This window comes from Danio rerio, chromosome 24, assembly GCF_052040795.2.
Source record: "Danio rerio strain M-AB ecotype USA chromosome 24, GRCz13ab, whole genome shotgun sequence".
NCBI lineage: Eukaryota > Metazoa > Chordata > Actinopteri > Cypriniformes > Danionidae > Danio > Danio rerio.
In genome coordinates, this window is record NC_141044.1 from 6,958,333 (window position 1) to 6,986,331 (window position 27,999).

The 27,999-nt window shown below is 37.6% G+C and overlaps 2 protein-coding genes and 1 long non-coding RNA gene across 9 annotated transcripts in view; 2 read left to right on the top strand and 1 right to left on the bottom strand.

Annotated features, from left to right (window-relative positions):
• The window catches only part of dpp6a (dipeptidyl-peptidase 6a), a 480,122-nt gene that overhangs the window by 177,761 nt on the left and 274,362 nt on the right, over positions 1–27,999 (bottom strand). The gene's annotated exons all lie outside the window — the stretch shown is intronic.
• LOC147837941 (uncharacterized) lies at positions 10,517–27,938 on the top strand. 3 transcript variants are annotated; one of them, XR_015524728.1, is made up of 3 exons: positions 10,517–13,442; positions 22,377–24,202; positions 24,509–24,546. It is a non-coding gene; the product is annotated as an uncharacterized LOC147837941 (long non-coding RNA). The 3 variants fall into 3 exon arrangements; XR_015524729.1 differs by lacking the exon at positions 24,509–24,546 and adding an exon at positions 24,211–24,226 and having other exon boundaries at positions 22,377–24,108; XR_015524730.1 differs by lacking the exon at positions 24,509–24,546 and adding an exon at positions 26,787–27,938 and having other exon boundaries at positions 11,981–13,442; positions 22,377–22,719.
• LOC147837942 (uncharacterized) lies at positions 13,725–22,040 on the top strand. Its single transcript, XM_087309090.1, has 6 exons — positions 13,725–13,809; positions 15,827–15,857; positions 18,687–19,754; positions 19,895–20,050; positions 20,186–20,281; positions 21,241–22,040. The coding sequence occupies exons 3-6, from the start codon at positions 18,687–18,689 to the stop codon at positions 21,556–21,558; spliced, it is 1,638 nt and encodes a 545-aa protein (XP_087165216.1). The 5' UTR covers positions 13,725–13,809; positions 15,827–15,857; the 3' UTR covers positions 21,559–22,040.

The following is a 27,999-nucleotide window of genomic DNA, read 5'->3' on the forward strand; positions in this document are numbered from 1 at the left end:
TCAAGCTCTATTAGCAAACATTTCAGTTTTTTTCTGTTTTAGGAATGCTGGTGCCTTTTCAAATCTTGTTCAGTTGGTAATTTCACCAGAAGTGTCTTGATATTTTTTATTTAATATAGGAACACATTTGTGACAAAATCTATTTCAGGAAAGCAGTTATCGTATTGAACTGTTTTCTAAATCTAACAACCCATATAAATGTGACAACAGCCAGTCAGTCTGGAGTTTTTTGGAAGCACATCAAAGCATATACTCATTCAGAGCCATCAGCAGAATATATGGAGAATGGGGACTCAGAGAGGTTATTTTGTTTTCATATGGGGGCACACTTTTCTTATGATTTGACAAACAGACATTCACCAAAATCGCCTATACAGTTAAAGTATTAGTCCTCCTGAATTATTAGCCCCTGTATATTTTTTAATTACTGTTGAACGGAAAGAAGATTTCTAAATATAATAGCTTTTAATAGCTAATTTTCGGATAACTGATTTATTTAATCTTTTCCGTGATGACAGTACATAATATTTTACTAGATATTTTTCAAGATACTAGTATTCATTGTATAAGGATGGTTTGTTCTGTAGACAATCGCAAAGAAAAGCCTTAGGGGACTAGTAATATTGACCTTAAATGTTTTTTTTTTTTTTTAAATACATACTGCTTTTATTCTAACTGAAATAAAACAAACAAGACTTTATTGACAAGAAATACTGTGAAAGATTCCTTGCTCTCTTAAACATCATTTGGAAAATATTTAAAAAAGAAAAAAAAAAATCACAGGAAGGCTAATCATTTTGACTATTTTTTTTTTTACAAAAACACAGGCTGAATCATTTTTAGCATAGGCTGTTTATTTCCAATCACATGTTTTGTCTTCCGTTAAATAAAAATACCAGGCTACCACAAATCGGTCACTCCACGGAAAGTATGCATTGAATGAATGCTCCGCTGTTATTATTATATCACAAGTCCTCTGTCAATATTTTTAATAGAAGTCATTATTTTTTATCAACTCATCTGTATCAAACTGTAATATTCTTCTTCTATTCTGGTTCTTTAGCAAAATATGTCTGTAGACACATGTGGATGCATGTGTTACTGCCCCGCGAGTTAACAAATGTGTTGCAGTTGCACATTTAGGGGTTGATCACAGCAAACAAGCATTTCCATTCCAATAACGCGAGGTGCATCACACTGCCTTTTTTGTTGACAAGAAAAAAATATTTATATATTTTTTATGTCACTAGGAACCAACTGATTCAGCTAAGTATTGTGCGCGAGTGTTGCTGTCCATGCTGTTATAATTTTAATATTTAATAATATTAAGAAATTTAAAATTTGTAAAGCCATACAGCTCCGGATAACTTGAAACAGCGAGCACTAGTCTCTTGGCTTAGTCCCTTTATTAAATTTGGGGTTGCCACAGCAGAATGCCAATTTATCCAGCATATGTTTTATGCAGCGGATGCCCTTCCAGCTGCAACCCATCACTGGGAAACATCCATACACCCTCATTCACACATACAGTATTGGCAATTCAGCATATTCAGTTCACCTATACCTCATGTCTTTGGATTTGAGGGAGAAACCGGAGGAAACCCACGCAATCACTGGGAGAACATGCAATCTCCATACAGAAATGCCAACTGACCTAGCGAGACTCGAACGGACGACCGTCTTACTGTGAGGCGATCGTGCTACTCACTGCTCCACCGTGACGCCACACACTATTTCCCCCATATAATTCAGTATCCATTTTTATCACTTGTTCATTGTATACTTTAAATGGCAACCTTTAAGCAGACCACCATCCTATTTGTATCAAATAAGCAATTGCAAGTATCTTGTAGCACATTAAATGGCCTTGCACATGCGCACACACACAGAAAGAGAGCTATGGATTTAAGCAGATGAAGGTCTATATATAAAAGAGAGAATTTGAATATTGTTAAGATGAGATAGGCTATTTGATCCATTTGAGTGCTCAGTGGGCAGTGGCTGATATCCTAATAACTTGAGCCACTGGTGCGAAACCTTCCAAAACTGAACAGAAATGCTTGTCGCACCATGTGTTCCCTCAAAAAAGATGACTTCTTTCCTTTAATTTGTACGAGTAATTCGCATTAGAATGAGAGCGGAGGCTGGCAATGAATGCTAGATTGCCATCCAATTTAATGTGCCGAGGCACATCAATCAAATATTCAGATTTCACAGAGGCAATATCTGCCCGAGGCAATCGTCTGCTTTATACGAGAGGGATGTGTCGTCGAGGAACATTAGGCAGAGGTATGATGGTGATATTTAGACAGCGTACAGTACGTCGCTATTAGCAAAAGGCCACAAAATAGCAAGAAATTACTTTGGATATTGCATCCATTACGTCCTCATCTAGCGCCCCGTCTCTTTTATCTGACCGTCTTGCCTGTCAGGAGTCTGTAGGGATGACAGCCACACGGGTTGGGGTAATGTGATTTCCCCCTCACTTGCTGCTAATTTTACATTGATTAATGTGTTTTGAGAAAGGCAGTAATAGTATTTTGGGAGTTACTCAGCTTGGGTGACTGCGAGCAAGATTATAGCAGCAGATACCATTTCAGTTATGTAGAGCGAACACACTGTGAGATAACCGTGTTTCAGGCGTTTCAGCAGGTGTGCAGCACAGCCACACTGAGAACAGTTGGCCAAGCGCTTTCAACTTCATTACCTGAACGGCCATCAAAAAAGTCCCTGTGTAGTTCAGTTCCTCTTTTCCTGACACTAAAGCGGCTGCACGCTGAAGCCGATTGGGTTGTGGCAAGCGGCCAGATGAATACTGGATTAAGGTCTCCTTCAAACTCTCTCTCACACACATCTCCGCTGACCCCTCTTTATCAATGACAGAGCAGAGCGTAGGGGGAAAAAAAAGGAAAGGGCCATGGGTGGATCAGGGAAATGTTACAATGACGTTATTTTCCAAGGCTGCTTCCCTGCAGTCTTCCCACACCGCAGTTTCTTTTATGTGGTTTCAAATATGCAGGCTTATAGGTTCTTAGATGAGCATTATTAGCTTCAAATGGTAACAGAGGGCAAGGAAACCCGTGAAGTTCGAATGCTTTTCAACAGAAAATTGCTTGGAGCTTTTTCTGCACAAAAGACTGCACCAGTTGCCATTTCTAAAAAAACTGAGGAAAATTATATTATGTTAAGCTTGCTACTGTAACGATTGGATGCCGACAACAGACGTTCGGATCCACATGCAGTTTATTAAAGAGTAGTCATGCAGACAATGGTCAAAACAGGAGTGAACAGGAGCATAAAGGTAATTCAAAAAGCAAGAACAAAAACAGCCGAATGGTTAGACTAAGCAGCAAAGAATCAAACATGGTAAACAAGCTAAAGGTCCAAAGAATCGGAATATTAAACAACGGAAAAACGGTTTATGATGTTAGCAAGTAAACAAGACTCAGCAAAGTGTGTGTGTGTATCTGTGTGTCTGTGTGTGAAAACACCGCTCGGCGCTATCTTATATAGTCACATGTCAGGTGTTTTTTTAAACTGTACTAAGTTAATTAAATATCAATGGTAATGTTTTAATTCAACCGGATAACTGCGACCAATTTGATGGCCAAGATATTTTAAATTTAAGCATTTTTGTGATACATTTTTTATTGATTTTTACACATGAGAGGCATAACAAAATCCTCCAAATGTCATTTAAAATAGAAAAGATAAATAAATTCATTTTCTGATTCCATCCCCTCTTACCCCCACTCAGTGGTGCCAAAGGTGTAAAATTACAAAACGAAACACAATATATACAAGGTAGAGGTACAATCTGCAATATGAGTCACCAGAGATAATAAGATTCAGGTTGTAGCACATTATTTACTGCCATCTCTAAGCCTTTCAGTCAATTTGTCTGCTGTTGCAAAGTCATTTTTAACAATAGGTTAAAGGTAAATTTAGTCATATGGGTTTTATTTAACACTATTTGATTTTGAAGTTGCTTGTAAGTAATGTACTCTTACATCATATTGTACTGATCGTTCATTCATTCATTTTTTCATTCATTCATTCATTCATTTTCCTTTAGCTAAGTCCTTTTATTCATTAGGCGTCGCCACAGCAGAATGAACCGCCAACTTATCCAGCACATGTTTTACACAGCGGATGCCCTTACAGCTGCAACCCAGTACCAGGAAACATCCATACACACTCAGTCACACACATACACTATGGCCAATTTAGTTTGTTTAATTGACCTATACCGCATATCTTTGGACTGTCCGGAGCACCTGGAGGAAACCCACAAGAACACAGGGAGAACATGCCAACTCCACACATATATGCCAACTGACTCAACCGGGACTTGAACCAGCGACCTTCTTCAACCCAGGCTCATTCTGAAAATGTACCCCTATACACATTTCTGGAGAGCGTCAAATACCTGCCAGGAGCTACCTTCTTTTTGCAGCTTTTGTTTTCGCAAATTCACCAGAGGGTGCTGCGTATGCTTTTTAAGATCTCAAATTTCTCTTGCGAATGCCATTCGCGCCTGCTGCTCTTGCGTAATCTACCAGATTGCTGTTGACTGATTGTTGAACTGACTGACTGATCAATTGACTGACCCACCCTCCTCCTTCCCTAAACCCAACCAATAGTGTTTTTAAAGACACAGATTGACCCGTCCACCCACTTCACTAAACCTAACCAACAGTTTCAATTAGCAATCCAGAAAAAGAAAAGCCCTTGCCTGATTTTTACTATATTTTCAGATTTTACCACCTTCTCACTCCGTTATTCACTAGTTTATTTTATTTTTTGGATTCTGTTTTTGTCTTACTGGAATTTTTCTGGAATAGTTCTTCATCGGACTCAAACCCCAACGTTGTGGTCAATTCATCTCTGCATATCTGCCGATGTACATACTAACTGGACAAACAGGTAACAGCGTGAAAACTATGCACACGAAGGTAAGAGGTCTTAAACACGAAATGCAGCCATACGTATTTCTAAAATGTATATAGGGCTACATTTTCAGAATGAGCCTATTTTAGGCTTCTTGCTCTGAAGTGACAGTGCTAACCACTGAGCCACCGTGTTGCCCATTGTACTGATAGTAATCTTTTTAAATCCATTTTCTTTATTGTATCACTCTCATCCATATATTTACCACTCTGAAAACATGAACAACTCTCACACCTGCTATAGGTGATTCCTCTGCAGACGCGCCAGTAGAATAGTGCTGTTTGGTGATGTGAAGAGTAAAAATTAGACAAAATAACACAGTTTTTTGTGTGTTTTTCCAGCAGGGACAACACGTAAAACAGTACCTGCATGGCCATAGAACATGAAAAATAACTGGAAAAATAAATAGAGTATAAAAAGGCTGAACGATTTCATGACAGAGAAAATCTCAAATAGTGCCTCTCTTTAAAATGCAATATTATTGGTGTAATTTATATCTATGAACATTCATTCAAGAATATTGCAGCCTAATAACCCAATAAATCCTGTGCTACCTTGTCCCATATTTCATGCAGCTCATACTTTAACTTCAGTAATTGGCTAATAAACGACCGGCTTTCTTTGACGTGGCTTTTGATGGAACCGTTTGGAATTGAACTAAACAGCAAGTGTACAAAGAATGCGGTAAATGAATGATTATAGCATTGTGAAAGAATGGCCAACCATTTTCCTAAACTACAAGTGCTTAGTCCTGGTTTAAACTGGCCTTAATCTGGCCAAAAAAATGGTTTAAAGACATTGAAACGGGGTCATGCAGAGTGTTAAAAGCCCTTAAGAGAGATTTGAGGATACTTTTAAAAACCGTCATCTAAATCATTGAAGCTTTTCAGCCGCTAAAAAAGAACCAGGTAATGGAGCAAACTATCTGGGCCAAAGTCCCCATGCCTAGTCATTACCGCAAACGATGTATGCTTGGTTTTTAACCTTCGGGATTTATGCACTGCGAGATCAAAACTCCATCCGAGTGAATCTCGGGAGTAATAAAAGACTTGACGGAATGCCGTTTCATAAGCAGCTAGAGACTTCAACAGGCCAAAGCTTTGCACAGCTCAGTGAAACCATACGCCATATGTCGTCTCTCTGTAGCGGTGCTGGGGAAAAAAAAAGACAAATCCCTCTGAAAAAGATTGTTATGCAGTTATCAATTTTACCAACTGCGGAGCCACATACCTGCTTGTTAAATGTATTACTGTAAAACTGAATTATATGCACTACACTACATAAGTTTATCTTTTCAATATAGGAAGAATTGTAGCATTGGCAATGATTATAAATTAGAGCCCGTTCACACAGAATGTATTTTTTTCTTTCCAACATGCTACTTCTCTTTTGTTTTTCAATGTAAACATGGTCTAGATGGATGTGCTTGACATTTATGGTCAAATCTTTAGAAGCACTGCGCATACCATGCTTTTTTAGACGCTGTGTGAAGTTGAAAGATCTCATCACTGTCAGCTTCAAAAGCAATGGACCGATCAGAAAAGCTCAGAGGCAGTGCAACTGCTTTGGTTTTATAAAGTTGACATGACAACTGTTTTATTTACCACTATATGGCGGATTATAATTATCATTAGTCATTATGTTTCCATCTGAATATCACATAAAAGATAACAGCACGAAATAAAGCAGTGTTTCAATCAACACAGAACAAAATCGTCACTTCCTGATTAACTGGCACCAAATATCAACAGTAAAAACGGAATTTGCTGAGGTAGGAAAAGCTGCGTGAATCTTTTCTTCATCTAATAAACGACTTGCATCTAAGAAGATGACGCTGACATGCAGTGAATGTCTGCTGGCGTTTGAAGCCATGAGAAGGAGAGCACAGAGGCTCTTGACAGTTCTGGAGGTAATTAATAATATATTAACACTAATACCGAAATGGTTAAAGCATTTTAGAATGACCAAAACAACATTTCAGATGTTTTACAGTGTGCTCAGCTGGTTGGTTTGTTCATTCACACACATTTTTATCATCACATGATCTTTTATATGTTAATAATAATAATTGGGTTTGTGTAAATATCAGCAACAAAGGGAAGAGGGGCAAATGCAATGTATAGCAGCCAGAGGTGGGTAGAATGTCCAAAATCTATCCTCAAGTAAAAGTACAAGCACTTGTGGAAATTTTTACTTAAGTAACAATCTTATAAGTTACATGAGTAAAAGTAAAAAAGTATCTAATGAAAATACTCAAGTAAATAGTAAAAAAAAAGTTTAACAGAGCAATTAATTTTTCATAGTATTTTCTATATTTTTTCCTTCTGTAGAAAGTCTTACTTGTTTTATATCAGCTCAAATAAAATCAGTTTTTAATGTTTTTAAAAACATTTTAAGGTCAACATTAGTAGCCCCCTTAAGCAATATTTATTTTGATTGTCTACAGAACAAACCATTATTAATTACCCTAACTTGTCGAATTAACCTGGTTAAGCCTTTAATGTCACTTGAAAAATCATCACCTTAGAATTATAAGGTTCTCTCTGCATGCTGAGTGATTTCGAGATTTTTTCAAAGTTCATTCCATATCAAACAGTTTGTGTGTAACATTTGTTTTTTTGTTTTTGTTTTTAAATAAAAAGTCTTAAAATATAAAAAAAAAAAACATACCATAGTGTAAATAAGTTGTCATTTAATAAGAATATGTCAATAACTCAATTTTGACAAAGATGCCAGATAGAACCTTATAATTCTAAGGTGATGAAATATCTAGTATCTTGAAAAATATTTAGCCAAATATTATGTGCTGTCATCATGGCAAAGATAAAAGAATTCAGTTATTAGAAATGAGATATTAAAACTTCAGAAAAGTGTTAATAAAATCTTTCTGTTAAAGCAATTGTATGTTAAAAAATAATGTTTAAATGTGATATTTTTAATGACTAAATGACTAATGTGTGCAGGGTTGATCAGTTATTCCATTAAAATGTTTCTTTTTTTTGTCCCATAGTTACCATTAATAAGGTTCAAATTGGGATAATTTTACCACATACCACTATGTGTTTTTTTCAGGTCGGAGCAGGAATTCAGGTAAATGTCGCAATGTCAGTACAATGCGTGCATCGCATTATCAAACTATCAAACTATACTTGTTGACATGCTGGAGTAAAATCACGGCCGAGTGACCTGGTCAAATAAACTCACTGCACAGACAGTGTCCTTCTCGGAACCGCAGATGGTGACATGGCGGGACCACAGTATAAACTCTCACGTCTTCCTAGACTTAAGCCATTATTCCAACAGGCGCGCGCTCTAACCAAAGGCGGGAAATACATTTCTATAGCAACCTCACAACCTCTCCAATGCGGCGGCTTGCGATATTTGCAAACAAGTCATATGGATCATATTTATTATCACTTGGCAGTAATGGAGGAAGGTCGCCAAATGAAGTGAAATAAGAGTAACTTTTTCTAATAATTTAATTGAGTAAAAGTACACATATTTAAATGTACTCAAAAAGTATACGTTACTCAATTTTACTCAAGTAAATGAGAAATGTAATTCGTTACTACCCACCTCTGATAGCAGCAAAGCAAGAAACAGAACGCAAACAACAACAAATAGGGCAGATTTGTGCAGTTGTGGTGAAGTTAAATGTTAGCCTCACTAATTTACTTGAACAACCAAAATGTTTTTGTCCAGATTCATGAACAAAAGTTACCTGAAAGCGGTGCACGGAATTCATCTTGTACTTTTTTGTACTTTTTTGTGCCATAGGCAACCTGCGTACTCTGTGCACATAGGGAGCGGCGGTACTGGGAACAAGTAAGAAAGACTCGAGGACCTATCCATATACAAGTGTATCACACACATACATGGCTATTATTCATTAACAGTTGGAGACTGTTTGGTGCCATTCAAAAATGGCACGTTCTTGACTAAGTGTAAATTAGCAGTAATCACCATCAGCTGGTGCTCTGGATGTTTGACCTGCTGTGATGATGCAGGGCAGCACTTAACGCGGTGACCCACAGTGCAGCCTGCGGCACAAGACCCGTCTAAAATGCTTAGAGGGGAAAATCGAGTCCAAGTGAAGAATAGAAAGGAAGAAGTCAACGTGTTGCTCATGTGAGGGGTATAATCTCTCCCCCTGGCAAATTATGACTTCGGCTCCACCATAGCAGCTTTAACACCCACCTAAGGGCTGGCTTATTTGATCTCAACAACAAGCACAGAAATCGATTCAGCTCCCAAGTATAATCCTCGTCACGTCCATAAAGTCCGACACGTTCCCTTCCTCATAAGCAACCTCTCGTCAATAAAAACATGCTCAATCACTCAAACCGCTTTGGAACGGTGGCCATCGAGAGAGTGGCGCAATGATGAACAGGGAGTCATTTAGTAATTTTTAATGATCCCTAAGTAAGCAACCCCTCATTAAATAAAAAATATACAGGGAGAACAAGAAGTCTCCAATCTTTTAAAGCAACCTTGATCAGTTACAGCCAAATATAGGCCATGCCATCTCATTCCCCTGCCTGGTTATGTAGTCATAATTGGGGGTTTATTGATTTCCAGCCTGTCGTCATGGCTGAGGTGACCTTTTGTCTGAGAATAATTGCTCTATTAGAGGCTTTATAGAGGCTTCTGTTGGGGGCCTCACACTATTATCTGACATAAGAATAACGGGCAGATATGAGCTGACCCTCTTTAGATCTGACAGGGCTGCTATATTCTTCCTAGTACTGAATTAGTTTGTGCAAAGAGAGAGAGGGAAAGATTGAAAATGAAAGGGAGGGCAGAGCAAAATAACTTCCTACTGATAGTTTGGTTGTTAAGTCACAGCGCTGGCCATGTATGGGGTCATTGAAGTTTTGTAAAGCGACAGTTTGTAGTGGATTACGGATGGATAGGCGGGGAGTTTGGGTGACCCGAGTGCACATGTATATAATCAAACGGCCATTTAGACTAAGCCGTTTAGAACTGAAACCGGGCAGAATGAGAGGGCTTTACTGGGCTTCTGTTCCCAACTTCCACGTAGCTTAAATAATCTTAAGCTTTGGCTTTCTTTGCTGTGGGAGTTCTGATCTCATCACACAGGCTGAGAAAAGTTACCATATCTCTTAGGGAGAAAAAGACATTTTACAGAGTTTTCTTTTGCCAGATGTTAATCCTTGAAATGAATATTTAATTCATTCATTCGTTTTCCTTCGGCTTAGTCTCTATTTAAGAGGTCGCCACAACGAAATTATCCGCCAACTATTCTAGCAAATGTTTTACATAGCGAGTGCCCTTCCAGCCGCAACCCAGTACTGGGTATCACCCATACACACTCATTTACACACACTTATACACTACACTTACAGTTCATGACTCTGGACAGTGGGGGAAACCGGAGCACCCGGGGAAAACCCACGCAAACCCGAGGTGAACATGTAAACTCCAGACAGAAATGCCAACTGGCACAGCCAGGACTCAAACCAGCAACCTTCTTGCTGTGAGGCGATAGCACTAACCAGTGAGCCACCATCAACGAATGTTTAATATTAATGTTATTATTATTTTTGTGCAGTAATTAGTAGGGTTGGGCGATGTCGACCAATTTGGCATCGTAAGTTGTCTAATGTGAAATATCGCCATGGACGATGGCATTGTAATCATGTGAAAAGTGGGGAGTGGGGTTGTTCGACAGAGTGTGCGCGACGAGTCTGAAGAGCGAGGAGGGATCCGGGTGAGAAGGGTGCACAACTTATTTGAGGAATGAGACGCACAATTATTTCAAGGAGATTATCTCTCGTTTGTGGGCATTATGAGTCCAGCAAATGCATAACGACTCCCGGAACTTCCAGGAGACTTGGGATGTCTGAATATCTTGATTAACAACTATAGTGAGACGCGATCCAGCATTACATCATTGATAAACTGTTTGACGTGCACTGTTCTCTGGAGCTCAGAGGAGCGCATGACATTGTGTGGCTGTGTGTGTGGCTGTGACTTTGTGTGTGTGTAGTCACATAATGTGCGTTTTCAGCGGACTGAGGGCTCTTCAGAAATGCTTGGTAAAACACGGTGTGGATGTGGATCATTTTCGTTCTAAATGCCATTTTAACACTGAGACGTATAAGTGTAAACGGGGCCTAAATGTGTATTTTTCGCGAGCGGGTTTGCGACGGGGCGGGCCGGACGATTGGTGATGCTGGCTCGGCGATGGACTATGGCAGGGGTCAGCAACCTGCGGCTCTTTAGCGCTGCCCTTGTGGCTCCCTGAAGCTTTTTAAAAATGTTTGAAAATGGAAAATTGGGCAGGTTAATATATATTTTTGTGTTTTAATATGATTTCTATAGCAGGACAAACATTTTTAACGTTTTCAAATGCTGTAAAAGTGTTTAGAATTAATATTTAATTACAACATTTCTGTCAACGAAGATTTGCGTCATAGCCTGCGACATACGTTTCTATCAGCAGGGCGGGATGCCAGGCAGGTGGCTGTTGTAAACAAACCGGGAGATAATAAAGCACGGAAAACCGTTCACAGATGGCGACTACATGAAGAAGTCATTCATCAACATATTAGAACACCTATTTGCAGACTTCAAAACCAAAACCAAGATAATACAAAAATTAAAGACATACCTTTCTCCGCTAAACAGTGAAGGAAAGGGCTATTAAAATGGCAGTAACATCACCGATCAGCAAACCAAGAACATTAATTCAGTGCCAGTATACTCAATTGGCTGTACTGTGACCATTATTCAACGCGCTTTTATGCAGGTATGTGAACTCTGATGGCCCGCAAGAAGAAATGATCAAATTAATACCACTAATAAGACAAGAGGCTGTGCTGAAGTGTTTAAATGACAACACAATAAACACCAACCACCTGATTTCAGTGGCTATTTAATCACGAAGGCTCATTATGTATTTGTAGCCAACTTACTCATTTATTTAGTAGGCTAATATAGCTAATATAGATACATGCAGCATGTGTTTCCTTCATTATAAGGCTTATATAAGACTTAACATTTTTTTGTGGCTCCAGGCATATTTGTTTTTTGTTTTTTTTGGTCCAATATGGCTCTTTCAACATTTTGGGTTGCCGACCCCTGGACTATGGCATCGTCTATCGGCCTAACCCTACCAATTAGCGTATAAATGTTTTTAATTTAGCAAGTTGTATCCAGTTGAGTGTGTTCCCTTGAAAATCACAATGGCCGGGCCGGCCAACTAAACCACACCTGAGCCCGATTCATAGCACTTTCACTTACTTAAATGATCGTGGGCAAAGTTCGGATAGGATAGTGTGAGTGCGCCCTTAGTCCCTTAGCAACTTCCGGGAGACTTGGGATGTCTGTGCAATGTAACATAAATTCAACAAACAGACCATCAAAATAAAATGTTTTTTCTTTTAAAAGACACACACAATTTGACCTTCTAACTATAAGACTTTGAAAGAATTATCATATGATTTACATACTGTTGTGCTTAGCTTTGGTTGCTTCTATTATTCTCATTTGTAGATTGCTTAGGGTAACATCACCTTGCAAGTAATCAAATGTAAATGTAAACATAGAATACATTCAAAATGATTATACTATACTACAGACAACCTGCAAAACACAAAAACAATCTATCTTTAATGCCTTTTCTTTTCTTTCACGGCCGACCTGCTACCTGGAAGGAACCAAGATGCTTTTAGCACCCGGTGAACTTGGAGTGAGACTTATCTCCCAAAACCATGTACACAGATCTAGGTTTAATAATTGAACAAACAGCTAAAACACACTTTCTTCCACTATCACCTCGATTCATCTTTTATTCCGGTCTAAAAGCATTTCAAAACAAAGGCACAACAAGTCGGAAAAATATGGAAAAATACTGACAGCCTCAAGTGAAACGTAGTCACAAGTGAAAATTAAGGACAAGGTGCATTTTTAATCAGTGAAACAGCTTCCGTGTTGTTCAAAAGGTGAAAACAAAAATTTCAGAGACTGACTGTAACTTATTACAGCTCTGTAGTCTTATCTGAACCCTGTTGGTGTCCCCAAGGGAAAAGACGCTGTCATAGGTGACATTGCAACCTTCACTGGATATGAAAGTCGTAATGTATCTAATTCAGGAAATTCTAAAAAGAGATTTCTAAATTGTCGTGTGACTGTGACCCCCCAGCACCACTCTCTGCCTCGGAGATAGCGATGTGGTGTTTGAAGTCTGGTACTGAATATGCATTTTGGGGCCTTTAGAATTCGTCCTATTCAAGACTGGATGTGGCACACTAGTCAAAGCCAAAAGCTAAATGCCACACACTAGTCGAGATTTATTTATTTTTTCACCCTAAATGCTGTCTGGGGAGAGGTGTGACAGTGAGTTCTCCTATTAGTCTGCGCTCAATACGCTGTGAACGAAGAAGAATGAAGCACTTAAAAGAATAGTTCACCCAGAACTAAAAATTACCCCATAATTTACTCACTCTCAGCCATCAGTGGTATGTATGGTATGCACTGTAAAAAGTGATTTTTTGACCTTGTAAATAATGGAAACATTATTTAAGTATGTTTTACAAACAAATACTATTTTGTCTTTTTACTTAAAAATGGCATGTTTAATTCAGTACATTACTTGCAGTTTCTTTGTCATTTATTGTTCTAAAATACATATGTAGATTTGAATACAATCTCCTAAGTAATATTTACTTAGTGTTTGCCATCTAATCAAATCACACCAAAAAATGAACAACTCAAGTAAAATGTACTGTTCAGCAAGATAATTGATGCGCATGCGTCTTTGGCTCTGAGTTTGAAGTGGCGCGCACAGAGGAAAGGAAGAGAGACTTCACGACGGCTAAAGTGATTTTTACCACGGTAAATAATTAATAAGCTTATTAATTAATCGAAGAATGTTTGCAGAAAAGTGTAGAGTTATTAAGCTATCTGCAGTCCCAGTGGTTTGTGCCTATACCGTTTCTTTTTTATCAAGTTACGGATGCTAAAGTGTTCATGTTAATTGCTAACAGATTTTTGGATAACGTTAAAACGTAATCTTAGTTTTGTTTTGTTTAACACACGGATAACAGAGTTAAATCATTACTAAATAAAGCTATTAATATAGTTGACGGAGTTTGCGATTTGCACCACAATCCGTTATTAGCAAACGGCATGATCTGTCGAAAACAATTGTCTTAAGTTTTATATATGACCTAATCTTGTCAGATTATTGTAAAAATGAGTTTTAACATCCGTGCAAATTTAGCTCGAGGCATTGCTATGGAAGCCCGTTCCCGCATATAAAGTCAGAATTGCGAGATATAAAGTCAGAATTGCGAGTTATAAAGTCAGAATTGCGAGATATAAAGTCAGAATTCTGAGTTATAAAGTCAGAATTGCGAGATATAAAGTCAGAATTGCGAGTTATAAAGTCAGAATTCCGAGTTATAAAGTCAGAATTGCGAGATATAAAGTCAGAATTGCGAGTTATAAAGTCAGAATTCCGAGTTATAAAGTCAGATTTCCGAGTTATAAAGTCAGAATTGCGAGTTATAAAGTCAGAATTCTGAGTTATAAAGTCAGAATTCTGAGTTATAAAGTCAGAATTGCGAGATATAAAGTCAGAATTCTGAGTTATAAAGTCGCAATTCCGAGTTATGGACTTTACTGTTATGGCGACTGACCATAAATGTGTGTTAAAGACTCTTTCAGGTTCTCTGCTTGTGATCTGGTATGGATTCACAGCCCAATTTTCCCAATAAAGGCCAGGAGGACACAGTATTTGGTTGACACTTTTACTGAACTGAAATATGAACTAATACAGCCCTTTTAGTTTTATCCCTGTGTACAATAGCCTGCATATGTCTGTACATATGTACACCACATGAGGGCACCCTTACAACGTGAAACAACAGCTGTAACAAAATGTAAATCATATCGTTACACATATAATACAGAAATAATAAAGAAATCTTAATTTTAGTCTTTTGGAGGAATCACACAAGCTACAGCTAGTTTCTGTTTAATGCTTTATAATTGCTATTTAGACCAAATGTTGTAAGTGGCATAATTATAAAGAACAAATCCATACAAATAAATAGACAGCCTAGTTTAACTAGCCTATATTTTCTTTTTAAAAGCGTGATAAACAATAAACAGTTGGATATAGGCTTTATGTTGTGATTATGGGCTAATGTGAGTCTTTAACACTCCATTTATGGTCAGTCGCCATAACAGGAAACTCCTTAATAACTCGCAATTCTGACTTAATATCTCGCAATTCTGACTTTATAACTCGCAATTCTGACTTTATAACTCAGAATTCTGACTTTATAACTCGCAATTCTGACTTTATAACTCAGAATTCTGACTTTATAACTCGGAATTGCGACTTAACTCAGAATTCTGACTTTAGAATTTTTTTTATTTCATTTTATTTATTAAATTTTTTTTTATTTAGTGGCGGGAACGGGCTTCCATACATTGCCCTGTCGTGTTCAAGCATTCTGTCCCAGAAAAGTTCGAGCTGCCGAAATTTTATAATCACCCTGTTTTTCGCGTATTAATAGGATTAAGCTTAGTTTTTAAAATGCACTTGTAAAAGGCAAATATTACCTTGAACTTTATTTATATTGTTTACCTATACTATCGGGTATAATAGCTATATATAGAAATCGATAAGGTGACTGTACTGCACACTTTTGCATTTACACAAGTCTAAATGCTTGTTTAAATAAATCTTAATTACTTAACAATCAACCTTACATAAGTTGTAAAGCCTGTATTTTGTTTCATGATGTTCTTTTACTGACCAATATCTACTTTACACGTGGTTGATATTTGCAAGTAGTTAAAAATTAATTCTGACATAAACATTTCTTACATTCTTTTACAGATATTGCACTCAGTATTCAAGCTAATGCAAGGTAAGTTGGCAATACTTTATTACAGCACACCTCACAGATAGGTAGCAATAAGTATGCATTCACATGTGCATCGTTTGTTAACTTTAGGTGCTGGAGAATGAGGTGGTTATGTAAAAAATGCAGCTTTCAGTCAAACCGAAGACTACAGCTATTAAAACACTTAAGGCTCAAACATGGAAATGCAGGCCGTCAATCATCAATACCATGTCTTTATGCAGATTGTCCTTGTTCATTTAAAACATTTAATGCCCTTCAGATACACTTATCCCGAAACCACACGGAATCAGACAAACCAAGCGAGGTGCTGTCATTTAGTTGTCTAAAATGCAGTGCAACTCCATTCTCTTCGGAGAAGCAATATTTTGAACACCTTAGAAGCCATATGAGGAGGTATGAGGTAATGACATGTGTGTTCAAAAACTGCAGCTTCAGTACCAACATTTATTCAACCTTTGCGACTCATAAACACAGGAAACACAATACACACTCCATTGAAGATTTTAAAACTGAAGTCTTGAAAAAATACCCAAATCCTGCTGCTTTTCAAAATGATCTAGAGGTCTCTGATGATGACACAGAACTTGATGAAACTTTGGTTGATGCAGGAGAGAACTTACTTGAAGTTGTAAAGAAGAAGTTTGGACAACTTCTTCTAAAGTTGCAAAGTAATTTCAATGTGTCCGGCAAGTGTATTGATCAAATTGTAGATGACCTTCAGTTCCTATCTTCCGCTGCATCTGCTCCAGTTTTGAAAGATGTTGTTGAGTCCACTTTGAAGAAACATAACTGTGAAGTACATTCAGCGGTTATCTCAGATTTGGTAAAAAATCTTTGTGAATCACACCCTTTAAGTTCAGCTCTAGGGAAAGATGGCCCTTTTTCAACGTCATTTAAGAGGTCACAATTCATGAAAGCACATTTTTCAGTCGTTGAACCAGTAGAATACATACTACACAATAAAGACAACAGAACATTCCAGTATGTCCCAATACTTCAGTCGTTATTGCAAATCTTGAAGAATGTAGAAGAAAAAGACTTGGTCACTCAAAGAAAATCTGGATGTGCATCACAATACCAGTCTTTCCAAGATGGATCTCACTTCAGTAAAAATTATTTTTTGGCTGGAGATGAGGATAGATTAAGTCTTATTCTGTATATCGATGATTTCGAAGTGTGCAACCCCTTGGGAACTTCCCGCAAGATCCACAAAGTTACGGCCGTCTATTGGGTGTTAGGAAACTTTCCAGCACATGCACGATCAACACTAGCTTCTATCAATTTAGCTATTCTGTGCAAAGCAGATGACACAAAGCGATTTGGATATCAGAAAGTTTTAGAGCCACTCCTGACAGATCTTCAAAGCTTGGAAAAAGATGGTATTTTTATTCCAAGTTTAGGAAAAATCATGAAAGGCACTGTGGTGAGCGTGGTGGCTGATAATTTGGGAGCCCATTCTTTGGGAGGATTCGTTGAAAACTTCACAGGATCTAATGTCTGCAGATTTTGTCTTGGAGAAAGGTCCCAGTTTCAGACCACAGATGTAAGATCTGGACTTTTTCAGAGGAGAGATAAAGAGCAGCACACTCTGCATGTTGAGACGGCTATGTCAAGTCCTATTTCCACTCATTGCTATGGTGTGAAAAAACAGTGTGCACTGTCTGAAAAACTACAACATTTTCATGTAACATCTGGTTACCCACCAGATGTGTTACATGACCTTCTTGAAGGTGTCGTTCCATTGGAACTGGCATTGTCATTTCAAGACTTCATCAAGAAGAGATATTTTTCTCTTGTGGAGCTCAATACTTGCATTCAACAGTTCCCTTATAAGTGGAGTGACCAAACAAATCGTCCACATGTGATTCCTAGTCATTTTGCCACAAAAAGAACTGTAGGAGGGAATGCACACGAAAATTGGTGTCTGTTGCGTCTGTTGCCTCTCATAATAGGTTTGAAAGTACCTGAGGATGATGAAGTATGGCAGATGTTAATGACCCTTAAAGACATCGTGGAACTTGCAGTGGCCCCAGTGCATACTGAGCAGAGCATCTGCTACCTTGCCACTTTAATATCTGAGCACCGAAACAGATATCTGGAGGTTTTTCCTCAAGAAAAGCTCCTCCCCAAACACCACTTTCTCGAACACTACCCTGAGCTTATTCAGGAATTTGGTCCTTTGGCAGCCCTGTGGACCATGAGATTTGAAGCTAAACATAGCTTTTTTAAAAAAATTGTCAGACAAACAGGCTGTTTCAGGAACATACTGCTGTCCCTTGCAAAAAAACACCAGCTCATGGTTGCATTGCATCTCCATGATTCAAATGTGACAAAGTCATCACTTTCAGTCACAACAACTTCACAAGTCTCTGTGGATGTGCTAAAGGATGGAATAAAAGATTTGGTGCAACACAGGTATCCACATGTCACAGTGGTGCATGTTGCAAACAATATGCACTTCTCAGGCACCAACTACAAACCAGGGATGTTGCTATGTCATGGCTTTACTGCAGATTTGCCAGACTTTTCTGAGGTGTTACAGATTATCTTGGTTTGTAATGAACTGGCCTTTGTTGTCAGACTACTAAGCACATGGTATAACGAGCACTTTAGGAGCTATGAGTTGGAACACACAGGCAACATTCAGATACTGGAGCAAAAAGAAATGGTAGACTACTATCCTCTGGCTGCATACACTGTTGCAGGAAGACGACTAACTACCTTAAAGCACTACATTACTCCTTCTGTTTAGGTACATGATTATCAAAGTTAATATTGTACTTAATTCATATTGTAATAAATTGTTCATTTATTTTTTTGTATCTGTTGCAGATGTGCACCCCAGCAAAGCTGCGATTAGTTTTTGGAGAGAATGATGTTCGCAAATTGGTTCTGCCCTCAGGCATCCCCAGTACTCTCCAGGAGCTCAAAAGTATAATCCAAGAAACATTCAGTATTCCAGAATGCTTTACTTTGATGTATGAAGACATGGAATTTGGGGGACAGTTTTTCAATTTGGACTCAGTAGATGATGTGCAGGATAAATGTACTCTAAAAGTAGTACAAACTGAACCCATCACCCTAAATATGGTTGCTATGAATAGATCAACTCTACCAACAGAGTCTGATGCCAGGTCATGCAGTTCTCAGGACACTGTTGGGCTGACTCCTGTAAGTGACACTTACCTTTCTTCTGACTCCACATCCAGCGGATCTCAGGACACTGTTCTTTTATCGTCCTCTGAGACTACCACATCATGCCGTTCTCAAGGATGGCCAACAAAGTTTATAGTACCTACTTTCTCCTTTGATACTGAGCTCTTGCTTTCAGATGGAAACAAAGCCTACCAAAAGGACGGCACTCTCTTGAACAATCATAGAGTGACAAGTAGTGTCCTTGAGACGCTAGCAGAGACAATATTTTGTTACACTGCATATCCAACAGGTGTCCAAATTATGAATGTAGTGGAGATGTTGATTGAAAAGTATCCATGCCTCAAAGAGCCAGGGTCCTTTAATGGACAATATGGGTGGCAACAAAGGATTAAATATAAAATGGGAAATTATCGAGCCAAATTAAGAGGTAGCCAGCTTTCTTGCCCAGAGCTTGAGGTGAACCAGAAAAGGAAGACAAATGAAAACCCTACTCCAAAAGGCTTCAAAAGACCTAGGAAGGCTGAAGTAAATTACTTGCCACCATTTCCATTTGGGGAAACAGGAGAAAGTTTGGAGAAGGAGAGACTAGATCTCCTTAATGAAATTAGGAAGAAAAACAACAAAAACATCATTGGCGAGAAAATGGAGAAGACTTTCTCCTATCGAAGAACAGAAGTAGTTAAGGACTGCCCTGCTGTTAAAGATTTCATGGAGAGATGGCCAGCCCTTTTCTGTGAATCTGAGGTAAACTTCACTTCTTTTCTTTGTTGGCATAATATGCAGTGATTTCAAATATAAATTTTTTGAAGTGCAATACAAAAATTTACCAGTGCACTCAACTCTAATCATCACTTGATTGTGTTACATTTTATTTTCTGTTTTAGATCAAGAATGAATTTAGAAGAATCACCACAATTTCCTTGGAGCGTACATTCTTGGAAAAGCTGGACTTCTATACTCCAAAACTCCTGGCTTTGTTTGAGATGAAGGGTGGGGTTGCTGGCATAAGAATTAGACATTTGCTGGATTCACTCAGCCAGGTAAAATGTAAATTTTGTTTACAATTGTGAATCACTTATGGGATGGTATGCTGCTTCCTGACTCTGTAAATATGTTGTTATATGTAGATGTATACACATTTAATGTTCGCTGCATTTTACTTCTGTTTTTAACAGCAAGAAGATAGGCTTGAAGATAGGCGAGACGTTGTGATTCGCTGCCTCCTGTCTTTCCTTGGAGAATCAGCTGAGGAGCTCATTGAAGACCACCAGGTATTACAGTTCAATTAAATTCAAATTTATTTGTATAGTACTTTTTACAGTGTACAATGTTACAAGGCAGCTTTACAAAACACACATTGTTGAATGATCAATAAATTGAAACAAATCAAAGAAAAAGTAATAATCATTTATTAGTCTAGTGCTGACTTTGTTTGAAGTCCTTACATGGCCTGGCGTCGTCAAGTCTTGGGTCATCTAACGTCATACTGGGAGGCGGGGTCCAGACATGGATATACAATAATTAGTGTAGCAGCTAGCAGTTAGCTAGCTACATACACAGCTACATCCATTTCTATTTTTCCTTGATTTTTGGATGTAGACAGTAGTGGTTTGACTGATATACTGTATTTGTTTTCTGCATATTTGAACCCTGTCAAGCACTGACGATGATGCTGAGATCCATGTTTTTATACTGAGGAAAATTGAAAGGCTTATACACCATTGTTACAAAACTTATAGAACACCCAGTGATGGTCAAGAAGGCAGCACCATACATTTAAATGTCAGGTGTATGTAAAATTTTAGACAGGATTTCCAGTGTAAATTGTTATTTTGTATATATTTCTTATCTTTCATTTATATATTGTCTATAGAAACCATTCAAATGTTTCCCAAAAGACATAATAATTTACACTAATTATCATTTCCAGAGGTTTACACCCTCCTGACTCTAAATGTACAGTGTTATCTTTATTAGCATCACTAAATGTTTCTATCTACTGTAATAATTGTGTATGAGTCTCATTATTGTGTTCAATGTAAAAGTATTACTTAACAGCATACAGATACTGCTGAAGAAACTGCATATTGGGTTTAAATATGCAGAAAATGCTAAATATACTGAAGACTAGTGGACAGTTTGTCTCAGAACAGGAACCCATTGAGGAAAATTGAAAAAGTGATACTGTACAGTATTTTAACCACTTTGCACTGATTTGTGTATTTCACAGGATGTCAGCAGAGACATGATTAAGGATACCTTCGCCAGTCATGTCATGAAAATCATCGTCCTGAGCAGATCTGTAGAAGAGGAAGATGCCAGTAGATCTGATGTCATCATTGTCATCGAGGGAACTGAGGTGCTGCTGGGATGTAAAAATCTCACAAATGCATGTCTTTCACTCATGGGCTGCATTTACTCCCTAAACCTAAGCTATCCCCCAAAGCTGAGAAACACATTTGAAGTGTTTCAGAAAATCTTTCTTGGCCTAGATGCTTTAAAATTCTCTCCAAAGGTTAACTCTTTGCATAGAAAGCTTCTAATGTAATCTGCTAGTTGAGCACTACTTGCACTTATTTACACTACTTATGCTGTTTTACTGTTTTTTTTTTTTTGTTTTTTTTTGCATGAAAGGTTGTTCAGAAAACAACTACAACTTCAACTACAGTACTGTTTAACATAACCATTCTTCTGGAGACTATAAATGCAGAGTTTTATTTTTTTATTTTTTGATGTTTTTGTTCCCTTAGTTTAATCTTATTGAAATTAAAGTTACCTAATGAAAGGCAGCTACTAGTTTGACATTATTTGCACTTTCACACTTTTGTATTTGATATCTGCAACTGAGATTTTTGTAAAATGTTTGTTATATTTAAAAAGGTATATTTTATGTTTATATGTTTAAATGTTTATGCATTTTAATGCATGTGTGATATTCTAAAAAAGTTTCCTGGAGTAAAATGCACTATAGTGCATCTGATGCTCTCATCTGTTAAGGAATCTCATAGAAATAAAAGTATTCAAGTAAAATGTATGTCTGTTATTTTGTTGACCACCATTTAAATACATCAACAACATCAAATAATATTTAAAGTAAAGGTTACTCAAAATTTTAAATAAGATAACTAGGATTATTGTGTAAAAAAAAAACATTTATAAGCATTACTTAAGTAAAATATATAAACAAACAGTCAATACAGTTTACTGGGAAATTCCAAGTAAACTTTACTTGAGATTTTCTAATTAAAGCTACAGTTCCTTGTGTTTAGTTTTTACTTGGGAATTCTATTGAAATTACTCACATTTTCTAAGTGAAAAAACTTTCCTAACTTTTTTTAAGTAAATCCTACTCCAAATTTTTTTCAGTGTGTCTTATTTCTGTCAGTTGAACATAATCAGAGTAGTTTTAAATTTGATCTTTCCATGCTTTAAAATGTTGGCTTGTTGCTTTTCAAAAACACATACATTGCCATTAAAGTAACCCATATGGTGCCAGGGGGTTAATGCATCTTTTATAAAGTGCATCAATATGCTTTTGTAACAGACATTTGTAAAAAAATAATAATAATTATTTACTCCAATCACTGACTTCTGGTGCTGGCTAAATGCATGATTGGTGTAAATGTATAGCGCATGATATAGCGTAGTACAGATAGACACAATAAGACAAATATACTGTACAGTGTTAAATAGTAACACCCAAAAGTGAGTGGGCGGGGCCGAAAGCGATGGAAACGGGATGAGGCCGAGGCCAAAGTGATAACGTGAAGCAGCTGTGTCGCGCACCAACCTTGAGTACCACGACTTTCAGCCCCGCCCACTTGCTCTAGTAATCCAATAAAATATTGAGTTACTCCCCAAAAATAGTAACTAATTGCATTACTTTTTAGGAAAAGTAATGCATTACACTACTTTTGAGTTACTTTTGCGTTACTTGTCCTTACCTAAGGCTAAGGCTTGATCTCTTTGAGAACTTGCAGGTGTTTTTATTTTTTTCTGTTCGCACACAGTGCGCACTCTCGGCGATTTTCACTTTGCCCTATTGGTGTTTGTTCTGCAATGAATATACAGTATTACCTCTTATATTCAATTTAGCTTATCTGCCTAAGTCAGTTTTTTCTACACTGTATTATATATTCCCTGTTTTTATGCTTCATATGCAGCCACAATATTGCCAGAAAGCGTTCAAAAGTGAGCCAGCTGTCTTCAGTCCAAAAACACCAATAATGTTCAGTTAAAATTGTGCTAAAGTTTTTGTTTTATACCTCATAGAACTGATAAAGTAGAAAAAAATTAAAAAAATTACTACCCACACCCTTTCTACTTTTAAGAAAAGCAGTTTTAAACACTATTGTATTGTGTGTGCAAGTATAAAGAGGGGGGGAACATCCAGAAAACAGAATTTACTTCCTGACAAAGCTGTGTGTCTAAGCTTCTCTAAGCAAAAACAAATATTGGCTCTCCATTGGTGTGTAAGTCTTCTATAGACACTTCCTGACTTTGAAGGAATATTTAAATCTTGGAATACAGCCAAACTATAGCTACGAGCTCAACTGTAAGTCTCTGAGTTGTTGTCAACTGTGAATTTTTAACACAACCATAATGAATTTGTTTATAGACTGTCACTGAAAATGAACTAAAATTAAGTATGATTTTGAATCTAACTGCCTACAGTATAGAAATGAGACATTTTTAATCTATGCTCAGTACTTCTCCTGCATTTGACATCAGTCTGAGGAGCTCACAAACCAGATTACAAACTCAAGAGTTCATTACAGTGCAGGAAAGGGAAATTATAGGAAAGTAAAAGAGAGGGACGACCCCTCCGGCCAGCAGCAAAGAGACAGACCGAGCTCAATTAGAGTCATTAGTAGTCATAATGAAGCAAGCAAATGCAGGCTGGAGACATCGCTCTGGATCAAACATCTTCACAGAAATGTCTACTCCATCCCCTGATGAGCATGGCGTTCTGAATACCATAACAATGTTCGATTGCTGGACTATGGCTCATATGTTTTCCATTCTAACCAGCTAAACATTCCAACTAGTTCCTATTCTCAAGTGATTTGATCTCTGAAGTGGCGTATGCCAGTTGACAGTGATATGGCTCATATGCTTTCCATTCTAACCAACTAAACACAGTAAATAATTCCTATCATTAAGTCATTTGAACTCTGAATTGACATATGCCGGTTGACAGTGACTATGGCTCATATCCTGTCCATTCTAACCAACTGAACACTCCAATAGTTCCTATTCTCAAATTATTTGAACTCTGAACTGGTATATGCCAGTTGACAGCGACTATGGCTCACATGCTTTCCATTTAAACCAACTAAACACGCCAAATAGTTCCTATTCTCAAGCTATTTGAACTCTAAAGTGGCGTTTGTCAGTTGACATTGACTATGGCTCATATGCTTTCCATTGTAACCAACTAAACACAGTAAATAATTCATATCGTTAAGTCATTTGAACTCTGAATTGGCGTGTGCCAGTTGACAGCGACTACGGCTCATATCCTGTCCATTCTAACTAAACACTCCAATAGTTCCTATTCTCAAGTTATTTGAACTCTGAACTGGTGTATGCCAGTTGACAGCGACCATGGCTCACATGCTTTCCATTTAAACCAACTAAACACGCCAAATAGTTCCTATTCTCAAGCTATTTGAACTCTAAAGTAGCGTTTGTCAGTTGACATTGACTATGGCTCATATGCTTTCCATTCTAACCAACTAAACACAGTAAATAATTCATATCGTTAAGTCATTTGAACTCTGAATTGGCGTGTGCCAGTTGACAGCGACTACTGCTCATATCCTGTCCATTCTAACTAAACACTCCAATAGTTCCTATTCTCAAGTTATTTGAACTCTGAAGTGGTGTATGCCAGTTGACAGCGACTATGGCTCACATGCTTTCCATTTTAACCAACTAAACACGCCAAATAGTTCCTATCGTAAAGTCATATGAACTCTATAGTGACATATGCATGTTAACAGTGACTATGGCTCATATGTTTTAATTTTAACCAACTAAACAAGCCATTGTCAAGTCATTTGAACTCTGAATTGACGTTATGCCAGTTGACAGCGATTATGGCTCATTTCCTGTCCATTCTAACCAACTAAACACTCCAATAGTTCCTATTCTCAAGTTATTTGAACTCTGTAATGGCATATGCCAGTTGACAGTGACATTAAACATGGTATTCAGTATAATCAACAACTGGATAATACGCACTGTGATTGAACGTGTTTTTGTAGAGTTTTGTTGAGTAATGTAGATAGAATGTAGAATTTCTGCTATTAAAAGTGTAAAAGTAGGTCTAATCACCCTACCACAAATTGTGAGGCTGAGAAAACCACAGAAAAGGGCAGATATAAATGCTGCTGCCATTAGCTTTCTGTATGCGTATGCCTTGAAACACTTTCCAGTGTTTCATATGGCATGTATTTATCTAGTCAATACACAATGCATAAATAGTAGTTTTATTTGAATTGGGTTAGACTATACCATGAAGTTCTTGCTGTGATGCGATTGTGCTACTCACTGCACCACCGTGTTGCCCTCTATTCAAAATACTGGGGTAAAATTAATTTCCATATTTTAAAGACATGGCGTGGAAAAATATAATTGAATGCAATGCTTCTTGTTCAGTCTCATACCCACTCTATATCATATTTCAGCGAGACAGTAAAGATCACTGTTTTTTTAAACACAGTGGTTTTGTGTAGGTTAAATTCACTGAAAGCCCTGGGGGTCATTTTGAACGAATCTTCAATATGACTCGGGAACTATGAGGCCTCTCAGGGAGTGATTCGTTCATCCACGCATGCTCACATTTGCGCAGGTAGTATCGTTCATTTCAAGTATTTTAAATCGTTCATTGTGGAAAGGCAGAAGCCAATCATTTGCGTTTAGAGCCGGAAAGAATTGATCCGTTCATCTCTCGAGTCCTCTATCGGGTCTGAGTCATTCGTTCATCACAGGCCAATCATATGCGTTTAGAGCCGGAAAAATAATTGATCCGTTCATCTCTCGAGTCCTCTATCGGGTCTGAGTCATTCGTTCATCACAGGCCAATCATATGCGTTTAGAGCCGGAAAAAGAATTGATCCGTTCATCTCTCGAGTCCTCTATCGGGTCTGAGTCATTCGTTCATCACAGGCCAATCATTTGCGTTTAGAGCCGGAAAAAGAATTGATCCGTTCATCTCTGCAGTCCTCGGGTTTAAGTCATTCTGTCACGTGATGAACAAACGACTCAAGAACCAGAAGACTCGAAAGGTGAACTAATTATCATGTCTCCTGTCGACCCAGACTGTGTACATTGGTTAAGATTATATGTGACTATCAGTGTAACGTGAACAAACCACTGAGATTTGAAGACATGAAGATGTGAGCGAAGCAAAGAGACAACAATTCCTTCACAGACAGAAGAGCAGGTAAACATTGAATTATTATTTTCTCCTTATAGTATTCTATTTATGACTTATTTGTCGTGTGATCAACCGTTTGGGCTAGATGTTAGATGTGTTTGCAAGCAATTCGTAACATTTTAATAATATTTTGGCAAATTGAACCAAATGAACGAAATGAGTCGAAAAAAGATTCATCTCGATGAACAAGACTCAAAGATCCGAGTCAGTAAAATGATCCGAACTTCCCATCACTAATAGTCAGTGTGCAAAAAAAAAAAAAAAAAACATTTGTAACTTTGTTTTAGTGGCTAATTTTTATGAATTTGTACAATCTCATTCATTCAATTTAGTATGATTGGCTTATCTCTCAATGAAAGTTAGGGGCGGTGTAGCGTTTGTAAAATCAAACACTTTTAAATGACTGCACTCGAATGAATTTGTAAGCATTAGCCACTTAACTGACAAAACGTAAAATACGTTTTCTTGTGAGATCAGGCTGGTAAAGTGACAATCAGTGGGAAGAAACAAACAAAAAAAATACTAAAAATGCATGTCCAAAATTAAGATGGGATTAAGCTGTGTAATCCAAAAGTTCCTATCTCCTTTGTTCCTCTTACTTCAGCAAAATTGTCAACACACAGATTAGCGAGTTTCTGAACTTAAAGAGTGATCACGCTTTGCTCATATAGTGAGCAGAGAAGGCTCTTTAAGTTTTTTTGGAGGCAGTGGGAGGTTTGACAGTCTTGCACAGCCAAATGCTGCCTGCCAAGATGTAGTTTGATGTGGAATCAAGGCAGAGGCAGAGGATATGACCAGCCAATGGGCTCAACTTCACAGACAGGAAACTGACAACAGGAGAGAAAAAGATTTTTAAAAATGAGCAAAATAAGTTTATCTACTATGCTTAGCTGTTGCTATGATCACTTGGGGTCCCTTCACAGTACTGTTGTTGTTAGTTTAGTATTACAGGGAGGGAATTTTCACAGTATTTCCTATAATATTTTTTTCTTCTTTCGGACAGAATAAAAGCAGTTTTTATTTTTTCAAAACCATTTTAAGGTCGATATTATTAGCCCCCTTAAGCAATACATTTTTTGATTGTCTACAGCAGTGTTTCCCAGCTCTGTTACTGGAGGCACAGCAACAATACACACTGTGGATGTCTCCCTTATCTAACCCATTCATTTCAGTTTCTGGAGTCTCTTCTAATGTTCTGATGAGTTGATTCAGGTGTGTTTGATTAGGGAGAGTTTAAAAATGTGTGCTGTTGGTGTGCCTTCAGGAGCAGAGTTGGGAAACACTGGTCTACAGAACAAACCATTGTTATGCAATGACTTGTCTAATTAACATAACTTGCCTGATTAACCTAATTAAGTCTTAAAATGTCATGAGGGCTAATAATTCTGACTGTAAAAAAAAAAGCAAATTGAGTAAATTGAAAAATCTGATTTGTTTTTCTGCATATGACCTAATTAATTGTCATTTTTAACACAAGAAAATTAATATTTCCAACATAATTATGACTGTTGTTCAAATGACTCATGAACTTTGGGTATGCCAGCT

What these genes read in the sequence shown, in the direction of transcription:
- LOC147837942 (XM_087309090.1), top strand. Translation starts at nt 18,687, where the DNA reads ATGTGCACCCCAGCAAAGCTGCGATTAGTTTTTGGAGAGAATGATGTT. An exon ending in CCCTTTTCTGTGAATCTGAG is followed by an intron (nt 19,755 to 19,894) that starts GTAAACTTCACT and finishes TTTCTGTTTTAG; the next exon opens with ATCAAGAATGAATTTAGAAG. An exon ending in AGCTCATTGAAGACCACCAG is followed by an intron (nt 20,282 to 21,240) that starts GTATTACAGTTC and finishes TGTATTTCACAG; the next exon opens with GATGTCAGCAGAGACATGAT.